Genomic DNA, 25,895 nt, shown 5'->3' with positions numbered 1-25,895 from the left:
GAGAAAGCAATTGAGTGTGAGGGATGGTAGGGGAGAGAAAGAGCATGTATATGTAAAGGGAAAGTCAGGGACACGGAGCGGTTTTCTCATGTGATAACAATTTATCTTATAAGGAATTGTAAATGTTCACATTTCCACGCTTGACTGCACACACAGACGTCCATGTAAACACAGGTAGATGTGTGAGAAATGCGTTCATGCAAACAGGAGACAAAGGCAGATGTAGCAATTCCCAAAGGGGCCGCGGAGAGAAATATGATAGATAGGGGATTGCTGTTTATATCCGTCTTCTTCGCTGCCTGTCTGAGTGGCCTGTAATTGAATGATCATTACACCAAAGTTATGGCTACGGCCCCGCAGTCGAAAATAGGAATTGAGTTGGAAACAGCATTTAGTGGTTTTGATTTATGAGCAACAATGGGGAAGTTGTTTTTCAAGCCTGGCACTCTGATGGCCAATAAAGAGGGGCAAGGCTTATCGCCTGCTGTACCCACTCTGACACACATACACCAGTCAGCCAGCCAGCCTGCAACCAGTCAGCCAACCAGCTGGGGCCCTTCATGGAAGGAAGTGTTTTCAGCAAATTTGTTTCCTTCGTGTCTCGCCCTGAATGGCGCTATTCATTAAAATAGCCTCCAGTCGGTAGGCACTGCTGCCATGGCACATTTATACACTTGTTTGCCTGTATCCTCACAGAAGTAGACACACACACAAATCCACCTGCACACACACTCACACACAAACAGACACTCTTTTCTTCTGGTCCAGCTCATCATTGCAGGAGGGCCTTCTGTAATAAAAAGCACAGCTACAAAGAGAGAAAGAGGTCCGTTGCATGCGCTGATATCTTCTTTCAGCTTGGGCCACAGGAGCTGTATATTTATTTCTCTGGAGTGAAAAGACCTGCCTGTTCTCATTTAATGGATGTGATATTTCGGATTAAGGAGGGTCCGACTCTGAATCAGGGGGTCACTAGTGTGGGTGGTGCTGTATAAAAATATCTATGAAATGTAAAGTGTTAATTATGGAAGTGTGAAGCATTGTACAGTGGACTGTTGAGATCATTGAGCGGGAATGCTTTTCACACCTGGAGCTGTTTTTGCTGCTCATCACGGGTATCAGGCAAGTCCCTCACCTACGCACATCACTGTTACCTTAATAATCAAATATTCCATGATTCGATCAAAGGAGCCTGTATTATTCCATTCAGGCTATATGAATAACTTTATTAATCAAAGCACCCATAAGAGCGTAGCAGGCACTACTTAAATTCATGAACAATTCTCTGTTAAAATTTAGAAGAGGAGACACGTAGAAACAGCTGATGGATGCCACAAACTCTTTTCTCTCTCTCTCTCTCTCTCTCTCTCTCTCTCTCTCTCTGTCTCTCTCGCTCTCGTTTACTTTTCATGTTTTTTCTGTGGACTGCTGCACTGGGGGGGATTCATTTTGGCTGGAAGTTTTATTTACAACCACTGAAATAAGTGACATCTGTCTGTTCCTCTGTGCTCTGCCTCAGTGCTACTAAAACAGTACGCCCACCCACCCACCCATCCAGACACACACACACACCCACACACACACACGCACAAACACCCTTAAACTTAAAACTGTCATCTGCTCACACTGCATTCACCAACACTGTCGCTCTCTCAATCACTCCCCATGCTCACACACACACACACACACACACACACACACACACACACACTATGTAGCCTAATGGCACTGCTATCCTCCAAATGGAACTCCTACAATATAAAGCTTAAAGCACATAAATACAAGATTCAATGATAAGTTTACTATAAGCAAGACTTAACAACAATAGTTTTCTTGTCAAAACTGGTCTTTTACACCAATAATGACAAGCATAATGACTACATAATGTTAGAAATAGTTACTACTCTATTTGATAGTGAAGTCCACATCACAGCTTTAACAACAATGACAGTTTGATGAAACACAGAAACACTGACAGACAATCAAAAGCCATTCAAACTTACTGGGCGTCACATTCAACATGGCAAATCAATAGCAATTTAGACCATGAACTCATTATGAGAATGTTTACTGAGGACATAAATCAAGTGATAAATAGGGTCAATTTTCCTATTGATTTTCATATGAACTGTCTTCTTTGTGGAGTCGCCCCCTGCTGGTCATTAGAAAGAATGCAGATTTAAGGCACTTTAACATTTGCTTCACTTATCTGGCCAGAGGTTGCCGTATGGAGCTACCTTTGCAAGCTAATGAGCGAGTGGGCTTTTGGGGGGAGGGAGCCTTAAAGAGACAGGCACTAAAACAATGCATTTCAGATAGAGGGTGTTGTTTGACAGACAGTATGAGAATAATTTGTTTTTTGAAGATAAAAACATGTAAACAAACAATTAGTAGAAACTAACAATACGTTGTATGTATGAACCTGAGAATGAGCATAATATGTCCCCTTTTTTTTTTTTTTTTTGGCATTTTACTTCTTTATTATATAGTGACAGATAGAAAGTGGGAGACAGAGGGGAAGACATGCAGCAAAGGGACCTCAGGCATTTCGAACCCGGGTCCACTGCAGCAAGCACGCGGCCTTCATGGTAAGCGTTCTACCAGTGTGAGCCACCGGGACGCCCCATAATATGTCCCCTTTAAAGATTAGCAACTGTTTATTTATTTGTAGTGTGCCTGTTAAAATAATTGTATTTCAAATATAAATCATCATCATGTCAACAAGTACCTAAGTTGTTGGGTTCTCTGGCTTGTTGGTATAGCAACCAATTTTCAAGTTAAAATGAACTCAGCTGTAAAATCTACCACACCATCTACAGCAACCTGTGACAATTTTTGTCCATGTAAGACATCTTGACTTTTACAGTGAGAATGATGTGACCACAATCAATCACAGTGACAACCTGTGGTTGTACTTGTTCTTTGCACTGGTTGTTCAGCTACAGGTTCAAACACCGCTGGGATTTACAGTGTCAGGCCTGGGGCACGGTGTTGTATCACCCCCTCTTTCCTTTTATCACTCCGTCCACTCGCTGTTCTTGCATGGACGTACACTCAAATGCATGCAGACATTCTTGTGTTTTTTGCACACACATTTTAACTGAAACTCACATGCAAACTAAATGCATGCCCTTATTTCTATTTCCCGTTGGTGCCCAGTGCTCCGAGGCCACCACTCTGCTGCTTTCCTACATCGAGTTTGTCAGGTTCTGCTTTCTCGCTTACAGTCCCTATCAATTAATAGAAACAGTTGAGACAGTGTCACTAAGAGGGTTAGTCACACAGAGCTACCCCGACGCCTGCCAACACTGTCATGTCATCCGACTTGTCTTAGCTCTGGCCTTAGGGCTCTTCCCTTTTTAGAGAAAGAGCAAGGCAGGGAATGAAAGGAGCTGAACCCACACAGTTAAAAAAGCCCTGCAGTTAGAAGTCAATAGCATGCACATAAATGCACTACCAGGCATATGCAGCCGTTTAGAGCATATTGTTGGGACAAATCAAATGCACAAACTTACATACACACATGCATCATAAACAGCTTCTCTCCTTCAAGCAGCCTCAGCACTCTATCAACGTGTCAAACCTTACAGGATGTATGAGAGCAACATACATCTCTTCATGTCATCAAAACACCGCAGCAAGATGTTGACAGATATATTGCTTTAGCAATAAGAGTGCCATGAGGACTGTTGGAATCTACGATCAATAAGAGCTGTGAATCACAGACTGTATGTGAGACAACTTGTGAAAATGACATTTATGTGCCTTCCCAATTCATCTGACGACATCAGTAGCTACCTTGTTTGAATGCTGTTTCAAGTGATCTCAGTGTTGTTTGGTGTTAAAATCAAATGATATCCAAATTATTATGTACTCAAATGATTTTTCAGCACTGTAGATTGGGATGTAGCCAGTAAGGTTACACTGCAAAAACCAACTGACAGAACATAAGAAATAAATAACTAGAATAAAGCAAATTTATGCTCGAAACAAGTACAATTATCTGCCAGTGTAATAAGTTAATTTTTCTTTGTAAGAATTCTTTAAATAAGTAAAAAATATCAAGGCACTGGGAAAACCAATTATGTCTTGAAATAATAACTCCAAATATACTTATTTTGAGCAATTATGGCTTGAATAAGCCAGCAATACTTGAAACTAAAATGTTTTGGTGGTACAAAATGTAGCATTTAAACTGCATGCAACTAAAACTCTCAACTGGAGCCAATATTTTAGGTAAAAACTCATCATATTCAACAGTTGAATAGCTTGAAAAGCATGGAAAAGCTCACAATGTCAATCCTAGAAGGAAGTCTTTAAACAATAAGATAATTACATAAGCACATAGTAATAATACTAATAATTAAATAAGCACATAAAGCTATGGTCAGTAGGTAAATTATACTCAAAACAATATCATTAAGATACTATTGCTAGATATAAGAAGAAAATACTTGGTAAGCTTCATGTTGTTTGCAGTGTAGGGTTTGATCACATTTTATTGAATGGGATTCCACTATCTTAAATCTTAACTACTAGTTTAATGCAACTCAGATACACACTAGAAGTAAGTGTGCATTACTTGGCATAATTCAGGCTATAATTCACTGTGTACAGAAAGCACAGACTCCCACAGGCTATGAGTACTGTGGCCTGTTGGCATTGCACATTGCCAGACACATTGCAAAACATTGAATGACAAATACTGAGCGTGCCACTGTTGCCTGGTGGTCTTGTACTGCAATTATTAGTTAACTACTCTATCAAGCTGGCGAACAACTCTTCAACTCTGCTGACACATTGGGAAAAGCCATATGGTAAATAATTAGAGCTGAAAGAAAGAGCTTTGTGTGACTGCTGAATAATATATGAACTTTCAGGCTAGTAAACATTAATACAAAAAAGAAAAGAAAATCTATAATGCTGACAGATACATTATGCACATTCCCATACTACTCCCACCACACACATACATGCAGGCTTACATAAACACATCAAATGAGCAACTACAGCATACAGCCTGTGAGAGTATTGGGGCACTTCTGTGCATTGAACCATGTGGTGTTGTTTAAGATATGGCTTTAAAAGGGATTATTATGCCTAGGAACTACACATACATTATAGACACCAGGGCGACTAAGCAAAGAATGGATTACAGTAGCTGATAGCACTAAGAATTGTGCATCATCTTAAGGACTGATTCACAAAAGATATTGTGCTGATGATATTAGGGTGCAAATACAGCCATAAAGTTTTGCACTTGACTTAAATTTTCCCGATTTTTGTGCATGATTGCAATTATCCAAGTGGCAAAGTATAAATGTGTGGAGGGTAAAGCATCAGTTGTGAGGGGTGAAGCTATGAAAAAACTCCAATGCGAATGCACAAACTGATCTCTCCTCAGAAACGTCAATATAGGATGATTGTATATGCAGCAAAATACGACTCACATTTACGTTTAAATCGAGGTTAAATGGCAGATATCACACTCGGGTTGGGTTGGAGGTGAAATGGATGGGTGGAACAAACAGCGGACTTTCACCCAGGAGAAGGGGTCTGTGTCCCATGTGAAAACAAAAGTAAATTACTTTTTATGGTTCTTACATTTTTTTCATAACTTCAGTGGCTCACGGTTTGTGAATCACGTTTTTTTTTAAGTAACTTTTGTGACTCATGTCACCCTCATAACTACTTCACTTCCAGCATTTACGTACATTTATTTACTTTTTAAACTGCTTTTTATAACGCCTTACCAGGAAGTTTTTTGCCCTAAACCTGGTTCAGGGGTTTTGTAGCCTAAATTCACAGAAACTGCAGCCTCTTTTACAACTGGAAACGTACATGCATGTTTAATGACGTGTGCTATTTGTTTAATGATCCGTGGTACTGTGAGCCGCAAAAGGGTCATTTTGACAAACGCTCATATGTGTCGTTATGGGCGGTATTGACAAATCGTCTATTCTGTCGTTTAGGTTGGAGATCTTGTTGGATGTCAGCAAACCCATCCAAACCCAATGGGCCCTGACACTCAATCCAAGTCTATCAAGTCACTCAATCCAAGTCAATCCGGGCTGGGGTTGTAGCTATTTTTTCATCAATTTCTTTCTTGTTTGAGCTCACACGTTCGAGACTAAAGACAGCATCCTGTCACTGCATCTCCAAATAAATGAGTTTGACCGAACATCTTTAACTTAACTTAATTTCTTAACTAAACTTTTTTTTTTCACTCTAACTGCTTGAAGCAAACAGTGCTGATCTTATTGAATTTGACTATTTTTGCAATGAGGCCATATATATGTATATTAAGTTATTTGTTTATGCACCAAGACTGCTTGGCAGCATAGTTAAGGTTGCATTTCACCCTTTGTGGGGGCTTTGAGAATTACAAAGTATCTTTTTCTCCGGCCAATTTAGCTACAAACTGCATTATTATTTAGATCCTGATTACCTACTGCATGCCTGCCACTCCATGGATATTTCACTATTACTATGTAACACAATGAGACAGAAATGGCAAGCTCCAACAACTTTGATAAACTCAAGCAGCTGATCAAATTTGTAAGCTGACTAAGAAAACTATGTCAGCTTTTTTGTTGATCCAAGAAATCCATTAAAATCTCTTTCTGTAAACATTTAAAGTGGAAAATAGGCCATGCAATCATTGCACTTGGTTTTGATTCATTTTTAAACAACCACAGCTACTGTTGCAGAAACATAGGTTCAAAAGTTTAGGGGTTTAAAGAGGTGAAAAGTCTGGCTGGCTTGTCACAAGTGCTACAGAAATAAGGGTTTAACTAACTTATTATCCCATACACACAAGTATGGGACTTGTGGACACGTTTTTACAGAAGCCTGTTTGAGGTTTAACAAGATTTACCCAGACAAACTATTTCCAGTGAGGAAGTGCTTGAATTACTGGTAAAAACCATGCCATCTGTTCACCTGGACATCTCCATTGTGTCCTTTGTGAGATAGACGATCCAGTAGACAAGGTTGAAGGCGCCAAACGAAAGTGGGAAGAGGATGCGGGAGTATTTGTCGATGATACTGGTGCCAGTCAGAACGTTGTTGGCCGGTACAGCTGAACCCTGCTGCAGGAAGGCCTGGGCATTGACGGGCGGGTTAGGGAATGTTTTGGCAGGGCGGTCAAACAGTGGCGCAGAGTTCATCCTCTTCTTCAGCACACTGGTCGCATCCACCTTGGAGAGGCAAATAGGAAAGAGGTTGTTAGAGGCTGTATGAGGAAATTGACATTAACCCTCTGGAGTCTCCAAAAGTGCCAAAGCATGGCTTCATCAAATCCAGACGTAAAAACAAAGCAGACCAAAAAAAGACACAAAATGACTCACAAAAGACACAAAATGACCAAAAAAGACACAAATTGACCACAAAAGACAAAAAATGAGACAGAATAACAAAAAAACAAAAAAAAACCCCACAGAAGACACAAAATGACAAAAAAAGACACAAAATAACTAAAAAAGACACAACAACAGACACAAAATGACCAAAAAAGATACAAAGAAGACACAAATTACCAAAAAAGACACAAAATGACAAAAAAGACACAAAATGACTAAAAAAAGACATAACAGACACAAAATTACCAAAAAAAAGACGCAAAAAGACACAAATGACCAAAAAAGACACAAAATGACTTACAAAGACACGAAAAGACATGAAAAGGATTCAAAATGGACAAAATACCCCAAGATTCCATAGAGTCAAAGAGAATATTGCCTGATGTAATATGAGGGTATTAATAATGAAACTGGTGCCATGTAGAGCCATACAATCATCATATGTTACGTGCTTAGAATACTGTAATTGAAAATGATTCTGCATACGAAAGGACAATGTGTAATATCAAATTAATATCCACACAATACACAAATAATTGATAGCAAAAATGAAAAATGAATTCCTGATGTTATTGACATATTTGCACAGTTGTGATTTGATCAGTGCATGTGGGAAATGTGTGTATCTGCAAAAAAAAATGTAGTCTAGAATGCCAATGAGTACCACAAGTAATTAAGCCCAACAAAGGAAATCAATGATGTTTTGTTTTTGATTTGATGTGATTTCAATCAACCCGTTCCATGAAGATTGATACACTTGTAGGAAGCAAACAAAACATATTAAACAGAAGAGGCTCCCACTGTATTGACACATTTATTGCTATGCCTCATCAACCCTCAGTAAAGCAGTGTGATCTCAGCACATGCTCCCTGCTCCAATAGTTGTAAATCAGCTACAATGTGTATGGAGAGAAAAACGGAGAGAGTCCATGTGGGAAATGTACTCTCCTTTTCATGTGGGTCAAGAACACCATGTTGCCTGTAGGTAGAGTCAGAGAGTGAGAGAGTGACTGAAAGAGAGAGCCATCCCTTTTTATACACTGAAGAAAACTGTATAGACTGCTGTATAAACCTCAAGTACCATAGAAATACCACAAACTGTCCTCCCTTGAAAGATGAAGGTACTGCCCCAACAGTGGTTCCATTGAGTTATTATAGAAGTAAGCATCATATGATATGGACAAAACCTTGAGTCAATACTACTGCGTTCACCTGATCCATATTTGTGCATTTGTGCATCTTTTCTGAAAGATTATGGACACAGACGAAACGGAGCAGTACAACCTGAAATAGTGTGGGCAATGATAGCTGATAGCCATTTTCCATGGTTTTCTTAATAATGATTGTGGTTATTATCAAGAAAACCATGGAAAATGGATATCAGCTCTTACATTAAACTCTTATAAACTCTTATATTTTTTGTTGTTACCATTATATTTGCCCAAACAATGTACCTTTAGTTGTACCAGGCATTAAAATGAACAGGAAATTGAAGAAAACAAGGGTTGTCTAATATTATTTTTTCCATGACTGTAGTTCAAGCAAGACACAACCATCAGACACAAGGAAGAAGTTCAAAGAAGTAGACCCTTCTGAGGACACATTAGTGAAAAAAAGTTCTCTGTCCACATGCTGCGATGTATCTAATGGCTTCACAGACCATTGGCTTCTACAATGCTGCTTTGCTTTTGCCTCCTCCACCATCGCCATGCTTGTTGTCAGAAACATTAGACTCTCAGCTGAGCTGCCCTTTGCTGGTTTGTTGCTTTACATCCACTCCCACATGAAGGACCCATGAAAGTATTTTTGACAGTGTTGCTACATCATTTGAAATTGACATATGTGTCTATTTTTGTACACAACGGGAGCGGTGAAGGATGAAGGAGCACAATGGGCTTAAGAAGCTGAACTCTGCACGACTTTCCTGTATCTCAGTATGAGAAGAAATGCGACCATAACAGTATTTTCAATTAAGTATGAGGGTGGATGGATTTTTATTAGCTTTCTTTTATACAGCCATATTTTTTTTGATCCATGTCATTAAAAATGTAACTTTAAATGGTATTAACGTTGTTTGTAAGCGACAGCAGAGTAAAGTACCTATGCAATGCTTTACCACATTCTGTAGCTGCTAGCACCGGCACACGCCGTACAAGTTCACACATATATGACTGAGTTATAATTTACTTTGTTTCAGATGTAACAGGAAAAGCACCCTCATGAGCCAAAGTCCTGTTTGTATGACCCAACTATTGTCCCTGACTTCATTCTATGTGGACTTTATCGCTTTTTATACTACTTCACCTGACGTCCTCCTTTGCTCCTGTTGAATTTATATAGCAACTTGAGTTTACCACCTAATAACGTGAATGTGGATCAAAATGAATAAATATGGATCATAAAGACTGAATATGGATCATAATGAGTGAATATAGATCATAATGACTGAATATAGATCATAATGACTTAATATGGATCATAATGACTGAATATTGATTATAAGGAGTGAATATAGATCATAATGACTGAATATAGATCATAATGACTTAATATGGATCATAATGACTGAATATGGATCATAATGAGCAAATATGGATCACAATGAGCAAATATGGATCATAATGAGTGAATATAGATCACAATGACTTAATATGGATCATAATGACTTAATATAGATCATAATGACTGAATATGGATCATAATGACTGAAAATGGATCATAATGACTGAATATGGATCACAATAAGTGAATATGGATCATAAGGAGTGAATATGGATCATTATGACTTAATATGGATCATAATGAATGAATATGGATCATAATGGCTGAATATAGATCATAAGGAGTGAATATAGATCATAAGGAGTGAATATGGATCATAATGACTGAATATAGATCATAAGGAGTGAATATGGATCATAATGACTGAATATGGATCATAATGACTGAATATAGATCATAAGGAGTGAATATAGATCATAAGGAGTGAATATGGATCATAATGACTGAATATAGATCATAAGGAGTGAATATGGATCATAATGACTGAATATGGATCATAATGACTGAATATAGATCATAATGAGCTGCTTGTACAAATTACCTATTGGGTTGTTTTTTTCAGTACCACATTTGCATGTGGAGCTTTCACCAAACTAGATGAGGTATGATTCTGAAATAAACCATCCTTTAGCAGAATGATGCTCACTGCAGTGGAGAGTTTAAATAACTGTTTCCACTATCACTGAATACACTCCATTACTGCTTCAGTGACGGGTCCAGCTTCCAGCCTTTGGGCTTATTCAGTTCACAGTGCATGTTTTTTCCAGTCTTGGAGCAAAAACGGAACTTGTGAGATTTAGGCTGGATTTGTGAGGCTACAGGATTACATGCTCCTCTACAGGTCGAGAAACTATCAAAGTGTTACAATCCTCTGCCGCAGGGGAACTCTTCCAAAAACACATACAGGCCAATCTTAAATCTAGATTGGTGAGAGGTATTTATTTCACAAAACCACACTTACTTGCAAATGGTAGAAGCTAATAGTAAAATCACACACAAAAATATTGTTTATTCCACTCTTAATTATGTTGCAGCTGTAGGACTTTGTAACGATCTCCAAATCAGCAGTGTGATTGGTCATGAACTGTACATCTCCTGATAGCTGCCGTACAAAAACTGCTGTCATTCTGATTCTGTATGAACATTTCAAGTCAGCAGCATAACCATGGAAACATGACCAAGAGAAAAAAAAAGGTGATGGTCTATGGTTAGAGGGTGTTGTATGTTTGTACACAATACGTAATTGTGGCATGGCTTATCTCAGTAAAAACACTGAGGTCATGTTCATATATACTGCCTTATGTACACATGTTTACTTAAGAATGTCACAAGCATCATCAGGGATTTCCCAACCAACATATGACCATTTTTTTCACATGACTAAGCTGAAAGAACAGAAAAATAATGCTGAGGTTACCAAATCCTAACCCTTGAGGATTGGAATGGCACTATATTGCCTGTAAAGGAATGAATGACTCCCTATACTGCCCTACAAAGCCTAACTGCAATAACTACATACTTGGTTGAAACTGAGTAAAAAATAACTCATTCATGTCTGTTTTATCTTGTGACAAAGTTTTAAATTTTAATGTTGCTTTATTTCAGAGAAATAATGATATGAAAATTGCAGTAACTATATAATCCAACTCAAAATTAAATTTAAGTTTAAGTAAAAATATGAGATAAAATTATATTAAGACTAAAATATAGTCTGTTTAAAACAGACAAATCTTCAAAAAAAGACAGTTGTTAAACACTTTTAAATACACTTATATCTAATTTATTAGAAAATGTTTATTCACTGAAAAGAAAAGAATAAAGCTGAAAAAAAGACAACAACATTATAGTTACTGCACTTTAGTTTTGCATTACTATTAGAAGTTTTTACAGCAAAACCAGAGTGCACTAACTACATTTTTGGGGTCAAAGGTCAAATAAATTGTCATTAGTTCTGAGCATAAAAATTACATTATCAATACATGTAGAACCTACCTATAACACATTTGGCTGGCTAGTTAAAAAACTTTAAAGCAGTTTTCTTAGTTTTACCCTTTGTGTAGTTACTGCAGTTAGACTTTGTATGGGCAGTATACCCGTATGCCAAATGCTTAAAATGTATTTAAGTGCTTGTTAACAGAGCCAGGGAATCCATTTAATTCATTTTGTAGGTTTTGTGGTTTTTATTTTAACTAATTAGGATAGTTTTATATCTTTTTTTTAATTTATATCCCAGTATGTGAATATTCTTAAGTATTAAAAATGCATTGCTTTTTGAAAGGTTATACTTGCATTATTTTACTTTTATATTACGTATTGTTTCAGTGGCTTTAAATGGTGGGATTACAGAAATATCAATTATATATGTAGTTGTACAATATATCGTCCAGCAAAAAGTAGATTTAATAACAGGCCTTTCCATTGTTTCCCTAAAACACAAGACCATCTTTCACTGTGGTATAGTACTGATTGGCAAGCACAAAGTCTGATAAAGAGGCATAGATAGAAAGAGAGAGAGAGAAAGAGAGGAAGAGAGAAAGAAGAACGCTGCACTGTGGAAAGATTCTTCACTTCCCTTCAGACTTCATTAGTGTGAGACATTTCTTCAAGAGACTGCAGTCTAGTAAAACAATCTTATTATTACACTCTTGACAGGTGAAAGTTAAATGTACAGTAATAGTGTGCTGTTAAAGATCTATGGGGTAGAAGAATGGATGGAAAACAATAGATTCAGATTTGTAAATCCCTATAACATCATGACATTGGTAAAGGATGATGTAACAGCTGGTCATCATGACATTAGGCTTATCTGTAGTTAGGTATAATTCTTTCTGTTGGATACCTGCCCATTGGTATGATCAAGTGAAATTTGAGGAATTGGTATTAAAGGTTGAGTTCCACTGTACAGGTGCATCTCAATAAATTAGAATATGATGGAAAATACCATTTCCAGTAGTTCAAGTCAAATAGCAACCAAGTATTGGGTCATGTAGATGGACATACTTTTCAGACGCCAACATTTCCATATTAAACATTCTTTTTATTATTTTTTTTATTTTTTGAGACACTGAATTTTAGGTCTTCATTGTATATCTATAAAAGCAAGAAGCATGTGTGTGTGTGTCTGTCTGTGTGTGCATATCTCGCTGACCGTTGTGATATTTAATATGTGAGCTGCGCATGGCACGAAGGTGTGCATCCTCGATTTTGAAGATTTTTGAATTCATTCTTCAAAATATCATTAATTTACATAGGACATGCTGCGGCATTCCACTGTTTCCGATCGGACGCCTTTTAGGGGAGCTCCGCCCCATTGTGTGATAGGCCTACACCTGGTCAGTAACACAATTCACTCTGGATTTTCACGCCTGACTCATCTCATCTGTAAGTCTATTTAGCCTACCTATCTTTCAGAGTTTTAAAGTGTGCTACAAGGTTCGATTTTCCAATAATATTCAAATAGTTTCCAGCGAATATCAATGTTCAGTGTGTATGTGCTTGATGGTGTGGTACCTTATGAAAAGTGTTTTATGGAGTTGCAGATGTTGCAGTGTGGCATGTAATGTACGAATACATACTTCCTACGGGCACTGCACTAGTCATTATAAGAAGAAGAAATTTAATAAAATAAGACATGAAATATTTCATTCTGTGTGTAATGGATCTATATAATGTGTTCTTTTCACTTTTTGAATTGAATTACTGACATAAATAAACTTTCCTATGATATTCTAATTTTTTTAGATGCACCTGTATATGGTTGCTATCCATAACTCCAACAGCACCAGCTTCAAATGTCAGCTCCCTATCACTATAGCGCTTCCTTCTGAGGTAAAAGATGCAGTCAGTACATGGTCTGTGTGTGTGGTGGCATAGGGTACTCTACGTGTACGCAGCTGATCCTGTACACAAGCTATTTTTGTTAATGACAACAGGCTTGCTTGGCTTCTTCCTGGTCAAATCCCAGAGGGATCAGCTCCTCTTCTCTTTATCCACTGCTCTAGATTTCAACAGACCCACTCTGACACATGGAGGATGGGCACTGACGGATGGATGTATGGTTGTTTGGGTGTGGGTATTCATGTGTGTGGGTTTGCTGGGAGCTACATATTACTGTGTCCCATAGTGTATGTGTAGGTGTGTGTGTGAAATAAGGTTACTCTGAGTGTGCACTACCAATACGCCACAGGAGGAAGTGCACAGAGGTTCATCTATGTGGGTGTTAAGTGAATGTGTATATAATAACTGGATGCTTATTAGGTGGATGATATGGATATATGCATGGAGATGTTTTAATGTATTTCATGCAAGCAGCAACCTCTGGCTGAAATGTGTAGTGAATGAATAAGTGCTAAAACTGCAATTCCTCGACTGGCCACTTGAGGCTAGCTCCAAAAACACTCAATCCTCATTTACACCCATGTTAAAATGTCCAAATTTATAGCAGAAATGAAGATTGTTTGAGTTCACATTTATGGTTTAGGAGGATGCTAAAAAATGAAAAATAAATTTTTTTTAGCTCGGACGCTCTTCAAAATACGGCGTTGAAATAGTAAATACATATACAAAATATTATGTAGCAGGGGATGTACTAATGCAAATAATGAAAGCAAAACACAGAGAAAGCAGTCCGTTACCACGTGAACCAAAATGGTCAGAAACTTGTGTTTACTCTTACATATCATGAGAAGCCCATACTTCCTCTGCTTTTGCCCTTCACAATAAAAGTTCAAATTATATTCACTTGAAGCATTTTGCCAGGAGGCACTCAATCAAATGCCTTACAGTAATATAAAGTAATGTAAAATAAAATATTTTTTGTATGTTACCACCTCTTAAACTACTAGTGCTCCCACAGTAATACTGATGAATAAAATAACAGATACATACATCTCTGGAAAAAATTAAGAGACCCCTCTCACAAATGTTTCTTAAATCAGCATCTCTACATCTATGGCAGCCCGTCCATTCCAGTGTTGGTTTTATTCCAACACAAGCCTCCTCATTCTACTCAATGAGACACTGATCAGCTGATCACCTGAACCAAATCTGATTTTATGAGGAAGATTATAAAAACCACTGCTGTGATTAAAGGTTGAGATTATCCCACCAATAAGGATTTCTAACCTATTCCTAAGTTAAAATTTTAGTTTTGTGTTGTTTAAAAACTCACTCAACTCTTGACACAAGCTGTCGTCATCTCAAAACTTGACTGCTGTAACGCCCTCCTGACGGGCCCAGACTGCACAGTAAAACCGCTTCAGATGATCCAGAACGCGGCGGCGCGCCTGGTCTACAACCAGCCAAAAAGGTCACATGTCACACCGCTGCTCATTGAGCGCACAACCGCTGAGCTCTTCCAATGAACGGCGCCTGGCTCTGCCCCCCGTTGGTCCAAGGTAATCCAAACTCTTTGCATTTCTTGTTCCCCGTTGGTGGAACACACTACCAGCTCCAACCAGAGCAGGGGCGTCCCTCTCTATCTTTAAAAACCTCCTGAAGACCCAGCTCTTCAGAGAGCATCTTCTCTCCTAGCACCACACCACAACTCTACCCCTTAAAGAATTGTCACTAGCACTTTTTACTGCACTAATGACTCTTATCGCACTATACCTTGATTGGTCCCTTTTTCCCCCTGTAAGTCGCTTAAAAAAGATAAAAGTGTCTGCTAAATGACTAAATGTAAATGTAAGCATGAATATGAATATGTTTTCTTTGCATTATTCGAGGTCTGAAAACACTGCATCTTTTTTTTGTTATTTTGACCAGTTGTTATTTTCTGCCAATAAATGCTCTAAATGGCAATATTTTCATTTCAAATTTGAGAGAAATGTTGTTAGCACTTTATTGAATGAAACAGAAATGTTCATTTTACTCAAAATAAATAGCCTATAAAAAGTAAAAACAGCAAAACGGATCATTTTCCAGCAGTCTCTTAATTTATTCCAGAGCTGTATAAGAAATAGATCAATTGGATTATCTTCACAGGAATTATAAAACATGTTACCTGTGAAAATTGTGTTACTTTTTTCTTAACAATTTTGATTGACATGCAAGAGATAACACTTTGAAAGACTTTTCTGACTTCTCATTCTGACGGATAATCTTCTCCCGCCTCTTAGTTGTACAAGTTCAAGCTCTGTTTTGAACCCTGGTATAATGTTAATCACTAGTTTCCTTTGTGTCTTGCTAAGGTGATAACTTTAAAGAAAAGAAGAGTGATAAGGATTTATAAAACACTAGTGATAACATTTGAGACCTCAGCAAATGATTTGGTCACATGTTCTTCTTACACAAAGCTTAGGGGAAAAGTCAGAACATTTCACAAAGGTTCTCTCTGTTTGGAATGATAAAATGGTCCAACAATTCTACAGACTGAGTAACTTAAGTCTAATCCTTTTCTTTGCTTGACAAATGTTAAAGGGACAGTTCACCAGGGAATCACAACACTCAGCAACTCACACGAGAAAACAATCCAGATTGATAACTAGCACTAGGATGCTGGATTTTATTGTTGGCTTGGTCTCACTCTGGGCAGACAATGTGTTATGTGAAATCACTAAATTACCTTTGAACATGCAACTCCCTGCTGATTAACAACTAAAAATAACATTTTGATTACACACCTTAGGTTTTTGCAGCCAGTACTGTGTGACCAGGCTATGCTGCCCTACAAAGCCTAACTACAGTAACTGTGCAAAGGGTAAAACTGAGAAAAACTGCTTTAAAGTTTTTCAACGTTTTGTTAACTGGCCAGCTGAAAAGGTTATAGGTAGGTTAATGTTATGATACTTATTTCTACATGCATTGATTATGTAAATTTTATGCTCAAAAATCATGATGATTTATTTGACCTTTGACCCCAAAAATGTTGTTACTGCACTCTGGCTTTGCATTGCTTTAAAAGGTTCTAACAGTAATGCAAAAACAGAGACCAGTTACTAGAATGTTGTCGTCTTCTTTCAGCTTTTATATTTTGTTTTTGGTGAATACACTTTTTCAAATTGATTTTGTTATAAGTGTGATTAACAACTCTATTCAAAGAGTTGTGTATTTTGGACTTAATATTATAAAGTAATGTCATATTTTAATATAATTTGATCTCACTTTTTTACTCAATCACTATCTAGATAATAATTGCCCTATCAAATAAACGTATAATTTCTATTCCAGGCTACACTGTATCACAGTCAAAGCAGAGTGCTTTGGTTTTGAATTATTACTTACTGAAAATTGTATAGTTATTTCTCTGAAATCAAGCAAAATTTAAATCTAAAACTTTGTCACAAGATAAAACAGACATCAAGGAGTTAATTTTAGTTATAACTCAATTTCAACCCAAAATGTAGCTACTGCAATAAGGCTTTGTAGGACAGTAAGCATGAGGCTACTGACAACAAACTGAATTCTCTTTATAGTGTTTCGTCCAGACATACACATTACAAAAAAAACAAACCAAACCAAAAAAAAAAAAAACATAGAAGTATATGAAGATAAAACATATACTGTGTGGCTTTGATCAATCGTAGAGTTATGGAGCAAATTATGATGAGCACACAAATGAGGACACATGTATAAGTGCGTGAGCAGGTGGTTGGCATAATACCCTTTCCTGATGATTGCAGAGATCAGTAATGCAAATGTGTAATGCATGCAATCCATAACACGCAAAGAGGTAAAGACGCCAAATGACAAACTAGTACTTATTTGAATGAATGCCAGTGTTTCAGGACGGGTATCCTACATGTTCAACAAAGACATTAAAAAGCACCAATAAGTTGGAGCATATAAAAATTCATAGTCAATACTGATCTTTAATAATTTAGCCTTGGGGGCGTTTCTATACCCATTCCTAACATAAAACAGTGTCTAAATGATGTTTCTGGGTTTCACACAATTCCAGTGAAAAAAACTCTATATATAAAACATATTATATTATATTACATTATATTATATTATATTATATTATATTATATTATATTATATTATATTGTATTATATTATATTATATTATATTATATTATATTATATTATATTATATTATATTATATTATATTATATTATATTATATTATATTATATTATATTATATTATATTATATATTGTTATTATATAACAAATAAAACATATTGTGAAAAACACTATAGGAGAGCTTTATTTATTATTGTCATGACACTATCACAAATCCAAAATAAATAAGTAATTGGACGACATCCCTTACAGACATTTATTAGACCATTGCTTTCTTCCATTTCTTGTTCATTTTAATGCCTGGTACAACCAAAGGTACATTTGTTTGGGCAAATATAATGATAATAATAAAAATAACTGATAAGAATTTTATTTAAGAGCTGATATCTAGACATTTTCCATGGTTTTCTCGATAATAACCAAAATCGTTATCAAGAAAACCATGGAAAATGTCTAGATATCAGCTCTTAAATTTAAACTCTTATGAGCTATTTTTAATGTTATCATCATATTTGTCCAAACAAATTTCAACCTTCAGTTGTACCAGGCTTAAAAATGAACAAGAAAGCAAGGAGAAAACAAGGGTGGTCTTTTTTTCCATGACTGTATGTGTTCAGTTACCACCATCGTGTGTGTGTGGCAATGAATGTCGATGAATTTGAGTTGGGTTTTTTTTTCGGTTAGATAATTTGCAGCAAATGTATGCATATAACCTAATTGAAATACATGCAAATAGCAAAAGAGCATTGATGCATTCTTTGCTTAGCAGCACATTTTAGGATGCAATTCACCCTTTGCAGCTGCTCCAAGAATTACAGTTCATTTTTGACCTTTTTGTGCATATTACAAACCAACAACATAAAACAAACTCCACCTGTGACTTTAGATTCAGTATCTGCCATCCTTTGTTGCCGGTGCTTGAAAATCACAACACTCAGGAGTTATTATAAAGACACCGGGACACCAGAACAAATGCTTGAAAATCAAATCTGTCCACGTTTAATCAGGACATCTCCTCACCCAAACAGTGATCAACAATCCCGTGATTGCCGGCACCTGTGGCTGGGCCTAAAAATAAAGGTCCCTTCTGTCTCTTTCTCTCTCTCCTCTCCTTCCTCCCACCATTACTTTATTTTCTGTTTATTTCCTTCACCACATACTGCACCACCTACTCACACACGCCACTGACAATGCATGCAGCACCCTTTACACACACCGATAAACACCCCCTTCCCCTTTGTGTTTACAGTTGTATATCTGACTCATTAAATGAAACATTTATCTCATGTTGCTGTCAGGTTTCCATTTCTTGTTATGGCTTTACCTGACAGTCATAACAGGTCGTAGTGTTTAAAATCGTGACTGCTGGATGGCTATTTCTATTCCCACCGATACACCATTGTGTTTTTTTTTTCCTTTTTCTCTGTGTAACGAAGACTCTTTCCTCCTACATATTTGTTGAAAGCAGTCATTTTCCATGATGCATCCCTCCCACTCTCTCTTTCTCTCAGTGTAACTCTCCCTCACACACACACACACACACACGCACAACACAAAAACAAACCACACAGGCCCCTCACATTCATCCTTCCATCTTGCTCCACAAGAAAATGGACTGGGCCAGCTTTCTCAGCCTGCACTGCGCTTCATTGTGGTGGCTGCCCTCCTTCTTGTGAGCCTGCAGTGATCTACTGGATATTCCCTTAATCTATGGCTCTTACATAATCTGCAGCAACATCGTTCAGAGAGCCACTGGCTGTCTCCTCGTGTCACTCTGCGGTTATCACACAGTTACAGGGCAGAATAGAGGTCTGGGAGAGAGGAATGGATGATAGATATACTGTACTGATGGATGGATGGATGGATGGATGGATAAGGCATCACATAGAGTGATAAGTGAATTGTATGGATGTGGGGGGCATAATTTGCTGCAGATTACGTGTGTGCATATATAGATGTATATGTACGGGTTTGAGTGTGCGCTCTAGATTCTGTGCGCTCTTGTGTGGGACTGTGAGAACAAGCGTGGATAAGTGGAGATTGTGGTGTTACAGTGTGTGTGTGTATAGCAAAAAAAAGGGTTGGTCAAGTGTGCATGAGAGAGATGGAGAGTGTGTGTGTTGAGAGAGAACATGAAGAGCACAGTGGGGGGCTGGAGAATGTTACATGTTGCTGCAGTTTTGTGTGTGTGTGCATGAGGGGGAAGATAGAAAGGAGGGATGGATGGATGGATGGATGTATGGATGAGATGTAAGCAAGAGGATGACTTTCTCTGGGACAGGGCAAAGGATGGAATAGAGAGTGCGCTTTGCTTACACTGCACATGCTGCGTGTGGGACTGCAAATACAGACGGGAGAATAGATGGTATAGAAAGAACTTAAGAGCAAGTCAGATGGTAGAAATTATACATGAGTGGTATAAAAAAGAATGTAAACAACGAGTCGGTCTTAGAGCTGCAGACTTGTCTCATCCATCAAAACATTTGAAGAAATCCTCATAGGAGACTTCAGTCGACAACGAGGAGACGAAAACAAATTACACAGCAAACTGACCTACTACCAATCCCTCAATAGAAATGTTCAACTGGCAGGAAACAAACAAAAAATCTGAATAAAGCAAAAATCTGAACACACAACAGAGAAATGAATGAGATTGGGTTTGCAATATGATTAAAGACATCAGAGGAATGTATCTGTAACCACTGCCCCCAAAACAATGAAAGTGATTTCTTCTGTGTCCAAAATGAAAAAGCACAGGAGGCAAATATCATAAAAGTTTTTTAAAAGCTATTCCAGAAGTTTATGACACTGCTTGATGATAAACAGCCTACACTCATCGGCCACTTGAGGCGGTAATAAAATAGCAGTGTGGTCTTCTGCTGCTGTTGCCCATCTGCTTCAAGGTGGGACGTGTTGTGCGTTTCTAGGCTTCTGCATACCTGCAACTAGGGATGGGTGTTTGGAAGAAACCTGCTAACTCGATTATCTATAACGTTAACGATCAATTAATCCAATAATTGCTATGTTTTAAAAACATGCATACATGGGCAAAATAACAGATATATATACAGTAATATGCAAAAGCCCGTTTCGATAATGGACGCTTTTATTTTGAAAGGACAAAAAGAGACTTCCTGTCGATGGTAAAAAACTATATCAAGTGAGGTGGTAGTGTAAAGATAACGTCAAGGAGTTCAATGTTTTATGTTTTAGCTCCGTAGATGCATGAGGTTAGTTTTCACAGTAATCTTGCATATTCAAGTGTGTTTTGGATAAAATTAAACCTAGTAAATCATGCTAGCAAGGTTTGATACAGTAAGCTAGTTTAGCTCAAATTAATACTCTTGTATTTCTCTGTGTTTTATAATTGTTATTGCAACTTTCAGTTTGCAAAATGTAGCTTTACCCAACTTAATTCTCAGCTCATTGGCTTATTGAACAGAACACTAGACCGTGTTTCAGTTCAGTTTGATTAGATATTTGCATTAACAAGCAGTTGCACAGGTGTACCTAATAAAGTGGCAGGTGAGTGTATTTCTTTTTTACCTGCTGCCACAAGTCAATGCTAATAGATTACCTGTTAACTTTCATCTGTCCCTGACAAACTACATGGTGCTTACTGCTTATACTTATGATGTATACAATTAACATATATGAAGCTTCTTACATGTAGATATTTATACTGACTGGATGCACGGCTGTACACAAGAAATGCTCTTCTATGTATTACCAATTTGCATCTTATTAATTTAAAATGCTTCCATTGCTTTATGCACTCTATTTAATTTATATTCCTTTGCAACACAGCTTTGGCTATGTGTTATGCCAATAAAGCCAATTTAAATTGAAATAAGAATAGACCGTTTTGAAAGTGTTATATAAAAGCAAAGAGCTGAGAATGGATTTAGACAGAAGGAGAGACAAACAGAACAAGACAGACAGGAGGAGAAATAGAGACAAGCTTAGCAAGAGACAACAACTGAGAAAGTCAAACCGCAAAGATGAAAGGCATGATGAGTGTGAAATAAAACCTGATATACAGAGAGAGATGTTATTAACAGAGATTACATGTATACATGAAGGATAGCACCCAACCTCAGTAGTGCTGTCTGCACTGGCTTAGTGCTGTCTTATTTGGCTTCACTCTTTGCATCCAAATGACACATATTGCCTCATAAATCGCACTCATCAAATTCCTGTATTCCAATAGTTACAGTGCAAACAGGAACTGCATTTAGACAGTGAAACATGAACTTTCGTGGTGTAATTTCACAAACATTTAAAATAAATATAGCCAGATGTGACCAATCCAAATTAAACTGGAAAATCACAGAAAGAAAAGTGCCGATCTCTGCCAGGCGTTGGAAATCTCCTGCATATCATAGCTCCGATCTATCCAAACACCACTCAAAAAACTAGCAATTTAAACAGTGATGACTTGTTGTCTTGCAGACAGTCCTGACAAAGCATGAATACAGACTTTTTACACTTCATTATGATCTATGCTGGCATCATTTTGATGCATCCAATTACACACTGTTTTTTTTAAGTAAATGCTGCTGTATTAGTGGCTGTCAGCATAACCCTGGTCGTCCTGAACTCAGAAAACAAGAATTTTTACAGTTGTGTGCTTGTTGTCTTGCAGAAAGACCTGACAAGGCATGAATTCAGACTTTATCCACACCAGCATCATGTTGTAGGTATTTTGCCATACATTTGATCCATTTATTGCATTTAAGCCACAGTGAAACCACTTTATGTTAGCTACATGGGGAAGCATAAGTGCTGTACCAGCAGTCATCCAGACACCTATCCCTGGAAAAGGTGATGTAATTCACTGAGCTTTGTGGACCTCTGGATGATGTCATGATGTTATCACTCCTTGAGCATGTGTAAAGTTACTTTTTGCATGTGCTTCACATGCGCTCCTTAATGTAAATGCAGTGGTACATTATTGGTGTTAAAACAGAGGTGTTGGCAGGCACCACATCATTGAAAATAGCTTTTAACCAACTTAATCATTTTATGTCAGTAAATATATTGAAAATCTTCACTTGCACTCTACCTTTTGCACTACACTGTGAACTCATTTTTATATTTTATATTTGTTATGTCTATTGTCTGTGTACAAAAACACTTTATGCTGCTACACTTCTGTGCAATATAAATATTCTATTTTTACAGTTTTATATTCATATTTATACTTCATTTATCTGACATTCCAGAGTACAATCGATGTGAGCAAATGCAACAAAATTTCATTCAATGTGCATATTTTATGTATAACTGTCTGAAAGTCTAAACCTTATGACCTATATGAGAAAGGTCAATAAATGAGAACAGCTCAGAAAAAGAGTACTGGTGTACAACAACAAACTTTCAGCAAATTGAGTTAAAAGCCCTGCGGAGAGTTGTGTTATTTAGCAGCTCAGTTAAGATTTGTGAGGAAAAAAAAGCAGAAGTGTGGTAGAGCCAGTGGAGTGGTTTGATGAGGAGATGTAGAGGCATGTAATGAGGCCAACCGAAGCCCTTTTCCTCCCTGCGAGTGCAGCATCAGCTCTGATCACCATTTATCACAGCAACTAAATGCAATCTGTAAGGTCTGTATCCGTACACAGCATCAGCATAATCCAACTGCTGCAAGTAACCTACATGTATTAGACAAGTCGAAAGTGAAACATCCAGTAGGAGAATATTCTTCATCAGTTTTCCATACACTGAGGGTTAGAGATTTTCAAAATAAAGTATGTAGAATTGCTGCCTTTTAGTTGTATGCCTCCACCAACCACATTTGCAGGTCTGAAAATGGTTTACACACGTCCTCAACCCAGCAGCTCAGAAGATCTTTACAGTCATGACAGTTTCAAGATGGGCAGCCAAGATTAGTGTCACCAATTCAGTGTCAGGCCAATTGTGAAACATTCTCAATCACCCTCTCAGTTCCTGAGATATAAATATATTTTGGAGAGCATTATGATGTCACAGTGAAATTAGATATTTGTGTGAAATAATGTAATTTCTTGAGTTATGGCCAAAAACATATTTTGTGAGGTCATAGTGACCCTGAATGACATAGTAATGCAACATAAGAAGTGAATAAAGCTAAATCTCCGCTTAGCATGCTAATCGCGAATAACAGAATTTGCACATTACATGCAGACCACTACTTCCCGTCCAGGCATTTCTGAGAGTTTGTGTTCATTAGAATTGAAAGAATATCAGGACACAATGGCCTTGAACATTAGCTGCTGACCTCCTAAATCAAATCAGTTCATCCTTGAGTCCAAATGGACATGTGCCAATGTAGAAAAAATCCCTCAAGGCATTTCTGAGATGTAATGTTCATGAGAACGGGAAAATTGTGAGCTCACAATGACTTTGACCTTTCACCACTGACCCTCAAAATCTAATCAGATCATCTTTGAGTCCAAGTGGACATTTACAGTAAATTTGAAGATATTTCAATATTGCATTCACAAGAAAGTAAACATAGTGCCTCCAGTCATGCTGGCTGCTGACACAGAGCCATAAAAAAGGCACGGGGAGAAAAAGTTGGATCGGTTCAGCCCTAAATTTTGTATCATGTTTCTATCCAACCATGCCCCTACATTTACATTTTGTTGACAGCAAACTGAATGAAGAAACTGATTCCTTTTACACAGTTTCAAACTTGAGCAGGAATTTGTCAATGCAAGTGAACTCAACAAGTGTGAAACAATGAGGCAGACTTACAGCGGTAACCTCTCCGTCGTTCCCCGTGGCTGCAGCCGGAGCTGCAGCTGCAGCCGCTGCCTCCTGAGCTGCTGCCTTCATGGCTGCTGCCTTCCTGAGCTCCCGGTTGGCCTGCAGGGTGGAGAAGTAGTTGACAGCTGCAAACTCAATCAGGGCGGAGAAGACGAAGGCAAAGCAAACGGCGATGAACCAATCCATGGCCGTGGCGTATGAAACTTTGGGGAGGGAGTGGCGGGCGCTGATACTGAGCGTTGTCATGGTGAGGACAGTGGTGATACCTGCATACAGGGAGGAGACAGAAATTAAAACATGTTAAAGCAAGAAGTGTGTGTGTGTGTGTGTGTGTGTGTGTGTGTGTGTGTGTGTGTGTCTAGGGCATATCTCTCTGACCGTTAGTCAGACTGACCTAAGATTTTGTATGTGGCTTGCGCATGGCATGAAGGTGTGCATCCTCGATTTTGAAGATTTTGGAATTCATTTTTCAAAATATCATTATTTATGTAGGACGTGTTGCACTGTTTCTGATTGGACGCCTTTTAGGGGAGCTCCCAATTCAGTAACCCAATTCGCTCTGGATTTCCACACCTGACTCATCTCATCTGTAAGTCTATTTAGCCTGCCTATTTTTCTGAGTTTTAAAGTGCGCTACAAGGTTTGATTTTCCAACAATATTCAAATTGTTTCCAGCGAATATCAATGTTCAATGTGTATGTGCTGGATGGTGTGCATACCTTATGAAAAGTAAGTGTTTTATGGAGTTGCAGAAGTTGTAGTGGTCTGCATGTAATGTGCAAATTCTGTAAATCGCGATTAGCATGCTAAGCGGAGATTTAGCTTTATCCACTTCTTATGTTGCATTACTATGTAATTCAGGGATGGCATTCATGTTGCTTAGCGTAACGCGCATAATCATTTGATATGAGATTCTTACATGCAATATGTTATATCAGCTAATTGGGTTCATGTTAATGTACTTTTAGTGCAGCAAACTGCGTAATGTGCTATCTCACGATTAGCATGCTAGGAACTACACGGTGCCAGACCCCCCCGGCCTGTTCGATGGCCACGTCTGGCCCATGTATTTGAAACACCCTTTCTTCCGCATCAGTTTGTTCCATTGAAAACAGTAAAAATAAAACTTTATTAACTGCCAGCTAAAGGTTAATACGGACGGAAAAATACTTCCTACGGGCTCTATTATATCTTGCTTGTTTAAGCTGCACATAAACAAACAATACTATGAGCAAACACTTTGCTCATCTGCTTTTAGCC

General features: G+C 37.8%; 1 protein-coding gene across 1 annotated transcript in view; it reads right to left on the bottom strand.

Moving 5' to 3' along the window:
- gabra6b (gamma-aminobutyric acid type A receptor subunit alpha6b) overlaps positions 1-25,895 on the bottom strand; it is a 44,892-nt gene that overhangs the window by 6,694 nt on the left and 12,303 nt on the right. Inside the window, exons 8-9 of the mRNA XM_059351657.1 lie at positions 24,624-24,901; positions 6,943-7,199 (exon numbers count right to left, since the gene is read on the bottom strand). Coding sequence (XP_059207640.1) covers positions 6,943-7,199; positions 24,624-24,901 — 535 coding nt within the window. The remainder of the gene's footprint in view (positions 1-6,942; positions 7,200-24,623; positions 24,902-25,895) is intronic.

Source organism: Centropristis striata, chromosome 15 (assembly GCF_030273125.1).
Source record: "Centropristis striata isolate RG_2023a ecotype Rhode Island chromosome 15, C.striata_1.0, whole genome shotgun sequence".
NCBI lineage: Eukaryota > Metazoa > Chordata > Actinopteri > Perciformes > Serranidae > Centropristis > Centropristis striata.
This window is presented reverse-complemented; position numbering and strand designations above follow the sequence as displayed.